The following is a 16,125-nucleotide window of genomic DNA, read 5'->3' as shown; positions in this document are numbered from 1 at the left end:
ACAGCATGTTTTAAAGTATGAGGATCATAAGTTTATTTGGAAAGTATGTTCTTCGGCCTGTCTTTCATAATCTATTTTTATATTTTAACAGATTTTATCCCCTTGTAGTAGCACTAAAAACAAGTTGGTAATACATGTAGAGGAAGGCTTCAAGGTATTTCTCAATATCTGTATTTACTGTAATCATCCCTCCTCTACTTTCTCTCACAGCAGCTCTTTATTATCTGAATCTACTTTGTATTTTGGCATATTGTTATCGACATGTATCTCCAGATTGAAATGCCTGGAAGGAACACAAGCAGTGTGAATTTAGAACTCCAGGGCCCTGAGGGAACTGCTCTTTGAGTAAAATCCAATAGTTATTTAGCGTATGCAAAGGCTTCTCACATAATCGTTTCTTGTAGACATACTTTAATGGATCTAGTTGGCTGGATATGCTGTTTGTTGTATTACCTTCTACGTTTCCTTTTAACCTGTCCCTGCTCTCCCCTGCCATGTGACCAAACTACACTAACTGTGGTAATGCCATCTGATTTAGGCTGCTTCTTGCAGAAATCAGTGTGTCTGTTGACAGGTTTGACTGACAAGTTTGAAAAGTAGCCTGGGATTTTAGGATCTCTTTCATTTTGGATGTGTTTTAGGTCAGGTCTGCTTACAATAATAGTTACTATTATATTAGGGAAAATAGTTTTTAAAAAATCAGTCTATGCCAGATTCTTTCTGAAGCATGTTTAATAAAAGCACAGAAAAATAACAGTATCTGTCTCTTTGCTATCCTTTAATCCCCGCTTGCGGTGGCATCCTGAATATGAAATATTCTAATTAGTACCGCTGGATTAGACTTTATGGCACTTAGGGATAGGCTGCCTTCTATTTTCTTGATGAAAACAAATCTTCCTAATACAGTCTGATGCCCCTTGTTAAATCCAGTTTTTTTAGTTTTTTTTTAAAGTTTCATCAGGAACTGATAATGAGTAAAATGTCAGCCTTATCAGGTCAAAGAGATAGAGCAGCAAGTTTAAAAAGAGCTTTGAAACAGACTTTAAAGTTCTAAGTGTAAAAAGTTGTCAGGATGTTAACGATGAAAATAAACAGGCACATTATTTAAACAGTTGTAGCAATACATGGGGACATAGAAAGCTATATTTTTTTTGGAATCCCGCTACTTACTCTCTAAGCCAGGTCATGTTTAATTATTAAAGGGGTTTCACATAGCAGTACCCATATGGGAAATATATAAAATTTATAAATGTGTACTATAGTAGATTCCATATATAAGTTTTTGTTGTATGAACCATATAAGCAGTGTGGTACAGTTATGGCCACTTAAGTTATTTAGAGATATCTTGAAATGAACAGTAAAAGTTATTTTGAGATATTTTCAATTGATTTAGTGATATCTTTAAATGATTTTCAGAAATCTTTAAAACCCTTATTTTAAGATATCTCTAAATTTGGCTTGCCATAAACCTCTCACCATATCTCTGAAACTGTTAATAAAATACATGCTACATATCTACTAATTCCACAGCACAATCACAGGTTTGTGTGTACAACCACTCTGGAACAAGATTTGCAATCTCAAAAAAAGTAACAGTTTATTTTTTTTACATTATTAGCTCCCCTTTACTTTTTAAACAAAGTCAATTTGAATGTGATATTCTCCAAATTGTGTAGAACGGGGATGGAAATCAGACTCCTATTGTATAGCAGTTTCACCCAGCCCAGGTTTTAATACAGTGTAGAGGTAACAAGCTGAGGTGTGTCTGAGTCAACTCATAGTAAAACCAGGAATGGATTGAACTGCCATGCAATTGCTGTGTCTTATTCCTATCCCTGGAGAGTAATGCCAAAAAGAAAGTACTTACTTGCCAGTATTGAAATGATAGAAATGATTATTCCGCTGGCTTGCGATTCCCAGATTTATCTCTAGGTGGTACCAAAAAGCCTGGTCTCTCCAACACACGTCAAACAATTTGTATAGTTGGGAAATGCACTAACATTTGACAGTTCACAGCGTGCTGTTTGTTGTGCAATTATCATATAAATGAGACCTGTTCCATTCTGGGAGGATTTCTTGGCAAGCATGTTTTATTTATTTTTTCACACAGACTTGAGGCTGTTTGTAGTGATTTTTTTTTAGGGTGCAAATTCCTACCAAAATAAGTTACTGTACCTTATACATTTATACAAAAGCAGATGATGCTTGGTCTGACTTAATCATAACAAATGATAGCGTATAGTATTGACAAAAATGATATACCTTATGTAGTGTGCATGTATGTACTGCACAAAGTGTGGAGATTTTAGAAGAAAGGGTTTTTTCTACTTCTGCTTGATACAGCTTCAGTGTTTGGCTACTCTGCTTATTGATTTGATGTCTTTCAGAAGATTAAACACTTCTTATTGCTCCTGACTTATCCTGGATGGTACTGTAGAATGAATAAATCAGCAGTGCTCTTCTGCATTCTAGTCCCTTTCAAACGGATACATCTCTGCTTCAGTCCATTTTACAACCAATAAGATAACGGCTAGTTTTAGGCTTTATGTACTGCCTGTCCCATCACGTGAAATGTTACATGGTTTAGCTTTTTTTCAGATCATGTGCTTGTCAAGTAGAAAACATAATCATTAGCTCATGGATATTTATTGTAAAGACCCTGAAACCAGAATAAGATATATCAAAGCTGCACATCAGAGCCTTTGACGCAGTCAGGCCTGCCCCTGAGGTCATAATTGGACAGCATACACAGATCCCTTCAGGTTAGGCTGCTTCCAGACTGCTTCAGGGTGGACTCTAAACATAGAGGTGAGTTCTCCTTTAATTTTTTAGCCCTAGCTACTTGTACTGGGGTCCTCATGGAAACACAAAATGTGGCCTCGGCCTAGCCTTTTGTTATTTATACCCATGAGGTAATGGTTACATTTCATACGTGATAATGAACATTAGGCTGTTATCATAACCCTTGACCCCTGAAATAGAAATGTAACCATTAACCTTCAAGGTCCCCACATTCATGATTGCAGCAGTTTTAAAGGAAAAATTATGATGAGATCTGAGTATGCAGTTCAGTTATACCCTCAGGGGCGGGCACATCTGCGTCACAGGCTCTGATGTGCAGCTTTGATATATCTTATTCAGGTTTCAGGATCTTTAGCATAAATACCGTTTAGGTAATAGTTATTTCAGAGAACCAGGGTTATGATAATAACCTAACATTCATAATAAAGTGACAAGGCTTTATCTTTGTAATTACAGACCTGTTTTTGTTTGTCACTATCTATCTATCTATCTATCTATCTATATATCTATCTATCTATATATATATTTATATATATATATATATATATATATATATATATATATATATATATATATATATATATATATATTATAATAGACAGGTACACAGTCAGTGTTGGTAATTTAGGAAATGAATTCAGTTATATATCGGACAACCTTAACGATTGCTATCACAGAGGAATCGTACAGTAGCATGTTCACAGACATGTGTGGTTTACGAAGGTTGCTACATGGAGGAAGTTTTTTCTTTTTAATTCTAATGATTATATACATTTCCATTGTTATTTCCCATCATTTCATGGTTGAATTTCTATGTCTTTATTTTCTACAGTACTGTGTTCTATAATCAAGGTGATCTCAGTATCCCTAAGTAAAATAAATAAATAAATAAAATAAATGCTGCCATTTGTTCATAAAACATGCAGAAAGGAAAGTGTTATGGTGTAGGAAGGGGTTTTTAACAAGAATGATTTTTTTGCACATACCTACATATAAATAATACAAGGATTAGTTCTTACAATAAAGTGCTCTATAATCATGGTAACATCGAATGTTGTACTAATTTTTTTCTTAATGGTTTGGGACCCAGGACTCCAGTGATGATGACCACAGTATCTTCTATTTTAAGATGGTGTTGGTTTTGAATAAATTGTGGCTCGTGGCTTATTTTCACAGTCCTCTGACTCAGAGGGGTCAATACATGTAGTGATGACCTCTTCTGTGATTAACACCAGGTGCTGAATCTGTTATCATGCAATACTCTAACTGTTACACTTTCACTGGGATGAACTTGAGAAGCAATCAAAAGATAATAATAATAATAATAATAATAATAATAATAATAATAATAACAATAATGCCTGTAGAAATGTGGCCAGGGCGTTGGTTGGATCCCTTCTGAATTCTCATGCCTAAGTGAAGTGTCAAGGAAACAGGCTTTTCAGAGAAGGCAATCCCTTCAGAAAGAAAGACGTCTCCTCTATAATCAGTAGTTCATTAGGAACAGTGCTCGTAGATATGGGTCACATTCGCAGCTTACAGTAACCCAGTTGTCTCTAATAAAGCAACCCAGTTGCTCTTTGTAACAATTCCCCTGTGTGTTCCAACTAGAATAATGACATTCACTGCCACAAACCTCAGTACCTGTTGTCAGTATAGCCCTACATGCTAGCCTCCAAAAAGGATGCTGAAGGAATTGGGGGGGGTCTTGATTGACCCAGACTGACCCCTTGCATGATATGAAGCTTGGTTGTTAGTAAACCAAAATAAATAATCGTCCCCTCTTTTAAATATATGAAGTCTCCATTGCAGAAGTACATTTTAGGGCAAAAATGATGAGTGACTGTCCCACCCAGTTGTTCAGCATTGATGTATAATGGATACACATTTTCGAGGTACGGTTTTGTAATGGATTGCTCAAATAGCTTTCATCTAAATTCACAGCTGGTGTACTGCCACATTTTTTAGTTCCTCATTCCTGAAGTTAAGCATAAAACACAATTGCAAACAGATTAAAAATAAAGTGTTCGATGAGATTTTTTTATAACTTTAAATTTTATAATTTAGCGTTTTTTACAATTTAAATGGTTGATTTTGGAATACAAGTTAAGTCATGAAAATAACGAAGCTTGTTGACCAACCCTATGTAATCGGTAGTAAGCCAATTACAGTAGAGTGTCAATTATCCGATCTTTGACCAACCGTACTGTCTAATCAACTTAACGCACCTATAATCACGTTATGATTTACGTGTGGTGTATGTGGTGAGACTACACACCGCTCCCACCTTCGTTGCCAGGAGAGTGCTTGCAGCTCCCACCTCCACCAGCAGAGAGGGAATTCCTGCTGGTTCCACATCCACCGCCATGGGGGCTGCTTGCTCGCCTGGGGAGCTACCGGTTACAGGGTACGAGGGAGAAGTGGAGCTCCCGCTGCCGCCTCTATGGCTAGGGGCTCCCCTCCCGAGGGACCGCTGCTGCTGCTGTCGCCTCCCGAGGGTCCGCTGCTGCTACCGTCGCCGGCTCTGCTTCTCCTGGGGTTGCTGTCAGCCCTGCTTTTTCCGCAGGAAATACTGCCCAAAAAAGGTATGTTGCCGGCTATGAAGAAGGGGGGAGAGGTCAGGAGACCACTTCCCCCCACAGCACTTTCGCTGTAGGGAATTTGATTGCTGGAGCCCCACAAGGGGGAGCTGCCAACTATGACGAAGGGGGGAGAGGTCAGGAGAACATCTTCCACTGCAGCACTATCGGTGCAGAGAATTTGGTGGCCCACAAGAGGGAGCTGACGACTACAGAGAAGGGGGAGGCCACCCCCACAGACATCCAGGCGGTACCCAGGATTGCCTTGGCCACTACAGCTGTTAGGGTGGGAGGAGGACCTCCCACCATGGCCGCCACCTTTGGACCGTTGCTGCCCCTGTTCCTGGGCCAATACTATGACCGGGACTTTGGGACTGAGGGAGGAGGTGGCCATTGAGGCCAGGTTTGCTGCGCACAAGGGGGGGCATATGTGGCGGAGTGTCCCGCCCCTTTAGTTTATTAGTGTTTTATGTTGTATGTAGTGTGTTAATATTGGTGTTCATGTATAAAATACATAGGATATAAATATGGGTTACGAGTGTTTAAAAAGTATATTTGTATTTAGGCACAAGGATTGCACAGCACTTCACGTGCAGGTGAAATGTAATATGTGAGCACGGGGAATTGCACTTTATTAATTCGTGTGCAGATGTACCGAGACTCCAATTGAATGATTGATTAGCAATCGAGTCTTGGTACAGCTGCATAAAAGCAGCATGTTTTCACAAACTCGGGGTTGTGTGTTCAGTGAGTGGAGAACAGGTGAGAGAGAGAAGGAGAAAACAAAGAGAATTAAAACTTAATAATTAAACTCGCTGTGTTTATCTGTTTGTCTACTGTTTGTTTACTGTTTTGTCGTTTTGTTCGTCTGTTTTATTTGGCGTCAAGTGCCGTGTGCTGTTTTGTTTAAACCTTTTTATTTCATTAAAACACTGAGTGCGGTCATTGCGTCTCGGTTTGAACCCCAGTACTGCCTGCTTGTGTTATTCTTTCTGGCCTGACGTCACCCCTGCAGCCAGCCTGTTCATAGTTTCACATGACATTTATTGTTTACTTTTTGTTTGTGTTTATTAATTAAATCCTGTGCACGTGTGTCGGAGTAACAACGTCAATCACTCTACGTCAGTCACTTGTGTGTTCTCCCTGGCCGCCTGAGGCAAGTATACCAGGACACTACTTCAGTCTTGCTGAAATAAACATATTAAAACCTATTCATATTTTTAAGTATGAACATTGTATACTGTAGAAACAAATGCCTTTACAATTCCTGTAGTATAATTGTTATTGTTTTAGCACTGTGAACAGACAAGTACAGTACCTATTCTACCAGTGAGAGTATGTTTTGGTATGTGTCATTAGGTTGACGTGTCACAGTCTGCATACTGTAATTACTTGATTCTTTAAACCCCATTAGTGGTCCTGGCTGGCTTACCAGCTCTTTTACCTTCTTTGAAGTGCATCGATTGATTTAGTCGGTTTTGGTTGGCTATGAGACACAGTAACAGTTAGAAATGTAATAACAAATGTGTTTAGTCATCAGCAATTTTTTACCACGATTTTTCACCCCAATTTTGTAATGCCCAGTTATTATTTGTATCCCGGTTCACCGCTTGCAACCCCCTGCCGACTCAGGAAATGGAAGCTGGAACACGCGGGGGACAACACAGATCTGGCGGCTCCACTGCAGAACCGCAGGCGCCCTGTTGGCCACAGGGGTCGCTGGTGCGCTGTGAACTATGGATTTCCCTGCTGCCCTAAACCCTCTCTACCCGGGCAGCACTTGGCCAATCGTGCACCCTCCCCTAGGAACCCCCCGTCACGGTCGGCTGTGACATAGCCAGGATTCGAACCTGCGATCTCCAACCTATAGGGCAACAAATGTGTTTTTGCTAACAACTCTCTTTAGGTTTCTCTGAAGAGAAATGTTCTTGACATCAATGTGTCAATGTAGGTGATTAAATTGTTCTGGCACAATATACTGTATGTCCCTAATTACTTCAAGGAAGTCTGTAGCAAAGTCTGTTCTCCAGAATGCAAATTTAAGTTAATTGGGTTAGTCTTGCTGCCCTTAAGACATTTACCACACCATAGCTTGAACTATAAGTCAAATCACTTAATCCTCAATCCTACAGTTGCATCGTGTAGAAGTCACCCCAGGACACCAAAAATAGCCTAGAAAGTAGACTCATACGAATATTACAGTGACTGTCAATCAATGCAACTGATAGAAAACCTGAGTGGTTTGTATGCTTTGTGTCAGATCAGCATGCGGGAGGAGAATCTAGAGAGAAGAGTATTACAGTAGTCACACAAAGACCAGACTTTCCTCACTTGATAGAGGCTGATGGTTGTATGACAGAATTGACAAAAGTGGGTAAAAAGGAAGGATCACACTTTTGCTGGAACCTATAACCAGGGAATTTTTTGGATATGATAGGACAGGGGTCATTAGAGGATGACTTGACTATTTTTAATTAAATCTGCGTGTCGTCCGCTTCAATTGATACATACTGTGGTGCCTGAGAAACCTAAGAATTACATTGTGACAAAAGCATTACTAGAGCCAGGTTCATTTAAGCAGAATGTGCAGAGATAACAATAGGTAGTCCACAGTTAGTCCTAATCGAGAACTGTGAAACCACACATCTGTACCAAGGTTATTCAAACCAAACATTGAGTAGTGTGTGTGAGTGTCTGTATAATACGTAGAACAGCAGGGAAGGTATTATATGAATGGTGGCTTAGATCAAATGATTGGACCCTATAATGTTTCCCTTCCCACTATATCTTTTGTTTCCACAAATTGTTTAAAAAAAAATAATACTTTGAGTTGTGTGAACTCTGCAAAGCAGGCCCAATTGCAGGGGGTCAGGCTTTAGAAATAATGAATAAAATATACAGGCAGAGAGATCACCCTGAGAGCCGTGTCTGATATTGTGATTGATTGTATGCATGTACTACACGACTGCTGTGAAACACGCGCTCTCTGCACGGCACTGGCCAAAAACAGAAGCACATAGCACAGTGTTTCTGGAGGCTTTAATCCTCGCTTTCTCATCTTGATCGATTTCCTGCTCAATAATGAAAAGCTTTCGGGCCTTCATTAGCTATGCATGAGGTTGACGAGCCTGGTGCCTTAATTTATTCACCATTAGCAATGCATGAGTGCAGAGCTACTGCAGCAATGTACTAAACCACAGTATCAGCAACTTAATCTGTCCTGCAATCAGCAGACTTTTATTCTTTGTTTAGCAAACACACCGGGATCTGTTCAATTGATCTAAACAGAAGAGGATCTAAAACCCCCACTGAGATCATTCAGATTCGTGTTTCAAGGTTTTGAAAATCAACCAGCTAACAGTGCATGTATGTCTGCAATGTATTTAAAATACAAGACAGGGTCCTTTATGATTTCAACAACTGTTGTTAGAGCTACTGTATTTAAAGCAAAATGTGCCTGCTTTAAATATACAGATGTATGCACTGGGATTTTGTATTGTTTCCAGTAATAAGTAAGCATGTCTTAGGCATGATAGTCTTGCACTAGTGGCTGATAGCTATCCTTTTGTGATGTTGATGATTTTCCTCCAGCAAGCAAAACAGTGTCATGGTTTGTCTGGCAGAAGACCCATGACAATACTTTTTGGCAAAAAAACCTGTATCCCAGCATATGTTTGCGTTGTGGGTAACGTACAGTTTGGAGCCATGAGGAAAGCAGACTCTTGGAAGGAAGCAGTCCTTATGCCACTTTGATATATTCAGTGAATTAAGAGTAAAATTCCCTTATGTTAATTTGTGTGGATTGTTGAAGCCAAGTATTTAGGTGTGGATTTATTTATGCACAAACATGCATCTCTCGGGGGGACAGGTGTGTGTACAGGACTTTGTAAGTTCAAGTTTTGACTCCCTCTTTGTTAATTTATGTATTTGTTATAATACATTTTTTCTGTCTTTTACAGTATATACTGTTTGGGAAATCCCTGTGCATTATTTTCACTTGGGTCAAGATTCTTCACTCCAGTAATTTAAGACTAGATTTATTATGTTTATACATAAACAAATGTTATGTAAGATTATTTAAATCAATCATACACGAATATAAGGTGCTTCATTTACTTTATTTACACTTGCAAGGCTGATATAGAAGAGATGTCAAGTACCACAGCATCTGATTATAGATAGTATCGTCTGTTGATTTCTAACATGCATAATTGCCCCCCCCCCCCCCCCCCCCATCTATAGCTGGCATCCATCCTTATTATTTTATAAGCAGATAGAGTGTTTCAGACCATGTGCTGAATTCAGGCTTTGTTTTAAAGGTAGGCGTAAATCTGGATTCGATTTAACATGACCTATTTGCAAAGCTATTAAGATTTTGATTAACTGAAATAAAATCTGATGTTCACGAAACTGTTCTAGAAGGCTTATTTAACACATATCAAAATGTATTTAATCCATCTAAAAAAGAGCTTAAATAACTCCTGAATTTAAGCTTTGTGAACAGGGACTGCTGTGAGGTTACATATAAAACTACTATGGCTGCCTTTCTGAGTACCCTGAAGTAGTTTCCTAGGATCGGCAGCTTGCTGGTGGTCTTTTTTGTTTAATATAGTCACCAACATGATTAATAGCTTAACCTGTTGACATTTAAAAATAGACTTACTCCAACCTTTTACACAAATTACAGCTTTTCTGCCAAAAAAAAAACAGAATCATACATAGTCCTTGTTCTCACTGTTCAAGGTAACAAAAGGTTACATTGCTTGATCTCACAGTGCACTGAACAAAAAAGGTGCTGTGAATACATCTATAAACACATACAGATTGCAGAACATTTTATTTTATTTTTTTTTAAACCAATTAAAAAACAAATATATGTGAAAATGTTAGGTAAAAAAATAATAAAGACCATGTTTACTTTAATCAAGTTTATGTATAACCATTAACTGCTGCTGCAGGCTGCCACTTGTCATGATAGGGGATTCCATCTTTGAGAAATAATTGCTTGTGCGCTTAAATCTTGTTGTGCATCATCTGGTTTTTCTGCTTACTCTACAAAGCCGCAGCAGCATCAGCTTGAACTGGTTAAATTAGCCACTGTTGTGTGTACAGTCAATACATGTGCCCTCTGTACGATTTCTATCAAAGCAGTACTGTGTTTGTGATTCTGGAATCTGCTAGTGTGCAATGGAATCTAGAGTAGGTAGAATTAGGACAACTTCAGACCACAGACTATCTCTGATGCATAATGGGTACTAAGATCTAAACTACTTGCTTGCTCTGTGTAGTGCTTCAGTACGTTTGTGCAACCACTGCCTGTTATTTAAAGTTGACTGTAGTTTAAACTGTTCTTTAAACTACACAACAGATGTGACAGTTGAACTCACTGGACACAGTGTTGACAGATGTTGGTTGCTTGTGAGTTTTGTTAATGTCTTGCATGATGACTCAGTGTTCAGTCCTGCTTGTTTTGGACGATCCTCCGGTGTATTTTGATGTGAACTCTCTGCTGGCCACTGTTCCACCACCCGGGTAATTGTTTTCTATCTGACAAACATTGCATTTCACAGACAGTCCTGTTCTCCTGCTTTTACTGGCATTAATCAATATTATTTAATTAAGAGAAATTCAGTTATTTACTAACTTGTAAGATAAATCTACATATCCCATCAAAAATAATTTGTTATATGTGTGTATTTAAATTTTATAAAAAATAATAATATTCTTGACCTAGGGCAATGCAGAATCTCCTAAATGTATTTTTGTCTTTCTACGGTATTTAGAGGAAAAAAAAATAATCTTTCAAACCAAAGCTTTGACATGCAGTATGGATAGACACTTGTCAGCAAATTAATAATCTTTGTAATAGTATTTAACAAAAGCTTGCAACTAAATATAATTTAAAAATGAAAATATATTCCTACCAGAAAAATACTGTATGGCCTGTTGGCCGTTTGTTAAACACTTCCACAATTGTGTAACTGCCTATGGCATTTTATAATGGCAGAATTATAATTTGTTCCTATTTACATTGGTTATATCCATGCTAATGTCCTGTAATACCCCTAAACTGATGTTACTGCCTGGCTCTCGCTTACCTTAATTCTATAATTCTGCTTGCATGGGTTCTTTGCTGTGGCTGCTGAATGTTTATGTGCACTGTAATTTAAAAGCTTTAATCAGTGCATTAGCAGAACTGTGCCTAGACATCAGAGCAGAATTTGTCTTTTTGAATTTGTATTCTGGGAATCAACTGACAGCTGGGTAAGCAAAATTGAAAAATCTCTGAAAATTTCTGTATTCTTCATTTTAACTACTTTAGATGTGTCATGGACCTGTACATGGGCACGCTATGTTAATAGATGTATTCTCCACGTCTTTATCAGTTATCAGCGAAATGTTATCTAGTGGTTTGAAGTGCATTGAAATAGGCACTTATCTGACTTGCAAAGCCAAACAGGATGCAGTTGAAAATGAGTGCAAATTTAGCAGCTATTTAATTGACGGATTGACCATGGTGTGATTGTTAAAGGTGCAGTATAGTGACTAAGGGTTAGATTCAAATTAGTTTCATGAGCGTTTACATTTTAGTAATCAACACATTTAATCTGTTATATTGGAATCCCTCTGCAGCTGCATTTTTCATAAGTTATTACAGTACAGTACATCTGTGCTTATAAGACTTGATGGAAAATATTTTGAGTGCTGTCTTAACTTTTAATTTGTTAATATATTTTCTTAGATATAAAAAATTTATGAAGTTATATAGGTGCTGTCTGCTCCATGTCAGTCTGCACCTACTATAAGATAAATTAGTTAAATATATCCTCTAAAGGGGACTCCAGGGAACATTGACAGTCTCACAGTGCCCATTAGTTTGTTGGCAACTGCAGTGCAACTTACTGTAGGGTTGGAACACTACATTTTATACAGAAGCTGCTGTCAAATAGATTTATAACTATTTTAATGTGTCTATACTGTACACTTTTTGTCTCCTGTTAAATTGGATGTCTGTGAATAGGCTTTAGAACATTTATGAATAAGTATCTATTATTATTATTATTATTATTATTTTATTTAGTTTATTTATTTACTTATTTTTTTATATATTACAGAACATTCAAGCCATTCCAAAACAGCCGATTCAGATCACCCGGAAGCAGTACATACAAGGTAAAGTGGTCCCAATTTTAAATATCCTTTATTTATCCATCCTTAGTGCATTTGTTTGTCAAGAAAAAATCATTTTATTTGAATTTCTAAAACGAATAATAAACTATTTTAGACTAATCACAAGCCCCTAAGTTAAATGTCTGACTTTATTTCTAGGTTGGTAAATGTATTGTGTGTGTTTCTACTTTCTGAATATCGTGTTAATAAAAACTTTGGCGTAAATGGCTTTGAGAATCTAGCCCAGTGTTCCTTAAGGACCTTTATTGTTCTGCTTGGTCCCCATGGAATAAAAACGCTAGGAGATTATTAACAAGAAAAATCTGACCTTTATGTCATGCCCATGTGCAGAAACCAATATCTTCCTGTTGAGTGTCTGACTTCTTTGATTAATGTGCTAAAGCAACATTTCTTATATTGAAACAGTGTGCATTACAATTAATGTTCCCTTTTCAGAAATCCCATAGATGGAAAATGGAATTATCAATAAGCAGTGCAATATCCTTCATAAAAGAAAAAATCTGTGCATCAAAGTTTCTATATAATCATGCATCTCCGTTCTTTACATTTTTCAGGAAAGGAACCTGAAGTGGTAACAATTCATCCTCGGAGCATGTTCATCACAGAGGAAGGGTGGACTTTCCTAGCAGCAGGTAAGACTATTCACGGTCATGTTGCCATGGCAGCCAAAACAATACAAAGAAGCGTGCACCATATTTAGAGAAAAAAAATATATTGTTAGTGGTACTAGTCTCACCTGCCACATGGAGGTAATGGGGGTGCACAAAAACATAGCATTGGCCACGTAAGACCATATTTTTAGATTGCAATGACTATGGGTCTCACATCAGTGTTATTCACTAATCGCTTTCAAAATTAATCTCTATTAGAGTTCACGTGTAGGAGAACTTCCTGCGATTTTTAATCTGATTGATTGAAGGTAGCTCATGAATATTTAAACTGGGATTTCTCATTCTTCATTGTTTTACGTTGAGTAGGTGAATACTTGTAAAAACTGTAGACAAGTAACCTATACAAGAGCTGATGGGTTTGTCCATCTTTTAGAATACTGTATTCGACTGTGAAAATTTTTTTTTTAACATTAATAATACAATAATAATATTTATACTTACAACTTAAATCATCTTAATACAATGTGATTTACCTCACATTAGTATTTGTGGCTGCAACTCATTGGAGAATGGGAAGCATGAATATTACTGACTGATTTAGGTGGGGTTCAGGGTTCATTGTTTTTAGATTGTTTTGCACCCATACTCGCAACTGCCATCGTGCCTGGTGCCTTGTGCCTCCGTCTCCTGATAAATACAAATAAATGAACATGAATTGAGACAGTGAAATTAAGTTCTTGGAATGAGCACCGACACTGAAGTCGTGCCAGCTTCAGATCTCCCCTGCCTGGTCCTAAGCGGATCTATGTGCAGGTCTCGATGAAGCCTGGTAGATTTATGTAGTGACTGTACGTGATTCTGACATGAGGGTGTTTTAGTGCGCTAAGACTGGCAGAGAAGAAGATTGTGCCAGGAGCGATAACAAAAGAAAACTGTAGACAGTCAGGAAAGGCTGAGGCTCCGTTTGGGTTTGGTCTGACCCAGTTAGCTAAATCAAAAGCACTGATGGTGCCTGTTGGACAAGGTGTGCAAAACCTATAGCAGAAAGAAAACAGACTGTAGTTTATTTTCCTACTGTAGATTCGGGAGTCAAGATCGCTGTCACTATTTCAGATCCTTATCTGAAAATCTAAAGCTGTGTATGTTTAACTTTTTTTAAATGTTTAAATTTTTTTCCTTGGATTCAGGTTCGCTGGAGTTACCTTGTGCACAGTAATAAGTTAATGTGCAGGCACAAAAACAATCCAGCATTACTGTTGATAGTAAACCTAGACTAACTTACCACTTTATGTACAGTAGGGTGCTCTATGATTGATGCTCGTTGTGGATGTAACTCCCCTTGGAATTTCCACCCACTCATTGAGCTATAGGATTTACTTGCTTCTTACTATCTTAGCCTTTTATTGTAACAGTCCATTTAAACTAGGTATGGTTGGGATGTTAAATGGTTAAAAGCATGGGGACCATGATATAAAATGATCATTAGCATGTCATATGTTACTTTTTTAAAAAACTTTTAATGCTATGCAATTTGTGTATAATACATATAAACAGTATAGATGTTTTCTACATTAAAATAACAATGCATAAACCACATCACACTATTGCATCACACCAGATGGTTGAACTATGAAAATAACTTTTGCTGTTGGATGTGGTAAAATAATCCTGACATTTACTCTTTGGGTTTTCTGTTTCTTTGAGAGATTGTGCCCCTCCTGATTTGGTAGATAACAGCAAACCTGCTTTATATTTTTATGCCAACATACTGTATTGCACGTTTGAACCAGACACAGGCATTAATAGGAAGTACCTGGTCTTGAAACTATTACACTTCTGTCACGTTCATGGTGTATCAAACTGAAGATGCTGGTGTTTATATAACAGAAACACCAGCACCAGTATTAATAACACCAAGAACATCTTTTAATAGTTTTGTAGGAATAGGATCAAGAGAACATGTAGTAGCTCTCATATGTTGAACTAGCTCTGTCAGTTCCTGTAAGGTAATCAAAGAAAAAGCCCCCATAGTAGCCTTAATAGGTGTGGTTGGTAAAATTGTCCTTCATAATAGAAGGTGCCTGTGGAATCTCATTTCTGATGTCTAGCATTTTATTTTTAAAGAAATTTAACAAGTCATTGCAGCTGTGAGAGGAGAGTATTAACCAGCTCATCTACTGATGAGGACTCAGAGAGTGGTAATGAGCTCAATACACCAGAAAGCTTAACAGCAGTTGAAGAATTAATTACCTGGGATTTAAATGCACGGTCCACAGGCTTTGTAGATATTGGCAGATATTCAAATCAACATCTAATTTCTGAAATTCAAATCCAATGACAGGATGAATCGCATTGTGTGAAATTACAGTGGAAGTACTAGAAAACCAATTATTTAGCACTAATCAATTTGCGCAGAAAACACAAACCAGGAAAAGGAGTTTTGTAAATGTAATCAGCTGACACTAACAAGAATTCCCCAATGCCCTATTTACTTTAATAAGTTGTATTCAAGCATCCAAAGGAAACATGCACATAAATGAACAAGTACAATATAAAGTAAAACATATAGACCAGTGCAGCGTTTAAAAGTCTTCATAACCCATTCGAAGAGAAGTACTGGTTTCTTTAAAGAATCCGTGCATTTGAGTCTCTCATTCCAAGTTCCACAGGGTTATCATCTGCCTGGGGACCCTGTCCACACAACGTTAATGTCAGGTAGTCTTAGATGGGTGCATCTGCAAAAATGAAAATGATTACATTTAGCAAGCTAGGAGGTGGCTACACGAGTTGGGTGGTGTGACTGTGATAGTACCTGCCTTAGCCGTTCTCCGGCTGTATCATTTCAGCTAGAGGAGCATTGCAGCTTTTAATAATCCATGTGAGACCCTTGCTAAATTAAGTACCCTGTGGTGATTTGCTTTGGGTCTTTCATTTGGAATGC

The 16,125-nt window shown here is 37.8% G+C and overlaps 1 protein-coding gene across 1 annotated transcript in view; it reads left to right on the top strand.

Moving 5' to 3' along the window:
• The window catches only part of LOC121330813 (DNA polymerase nu-like), a 98,017-nt gene that overhangs the window by 29,700 nt on the left and 52,192 nt on the right, over positions 1–16,125 (top strand). Inside the window, exons 8-9 of the mRNA XM_041277635.1 lie at positions 12,498–12,555; positions 13,128–13,205. Coding sequence (XP_041133569.1) covers positions 12,498–12,555; positions 13,128–13,205 — 136 coding nt within the window. The remainder of the gene's footprint in view (positions 1–12,497; positions 12,556–13,127; positions 13,206–16,125) is intronic.

This window comes from Polyodon spathula, chromosome 2, assembly GCF_017654505.1.
Source record: "Polyodon spathula isolate WHYD16114869_AA chromosome 2, ASM1765450v1, whole genome shotgun sequence".
NCBI classification, from domain to species: domain Eukaryota; kingdom Metazoa; phylum Chordata; class Actinopteri; order Acipenseriformes; family Polyodontidae; genus Polyodon; species Polyodon spathula.
This window is presented reverse-complemented; position numbering and strand designations above follow the sequence as displayed.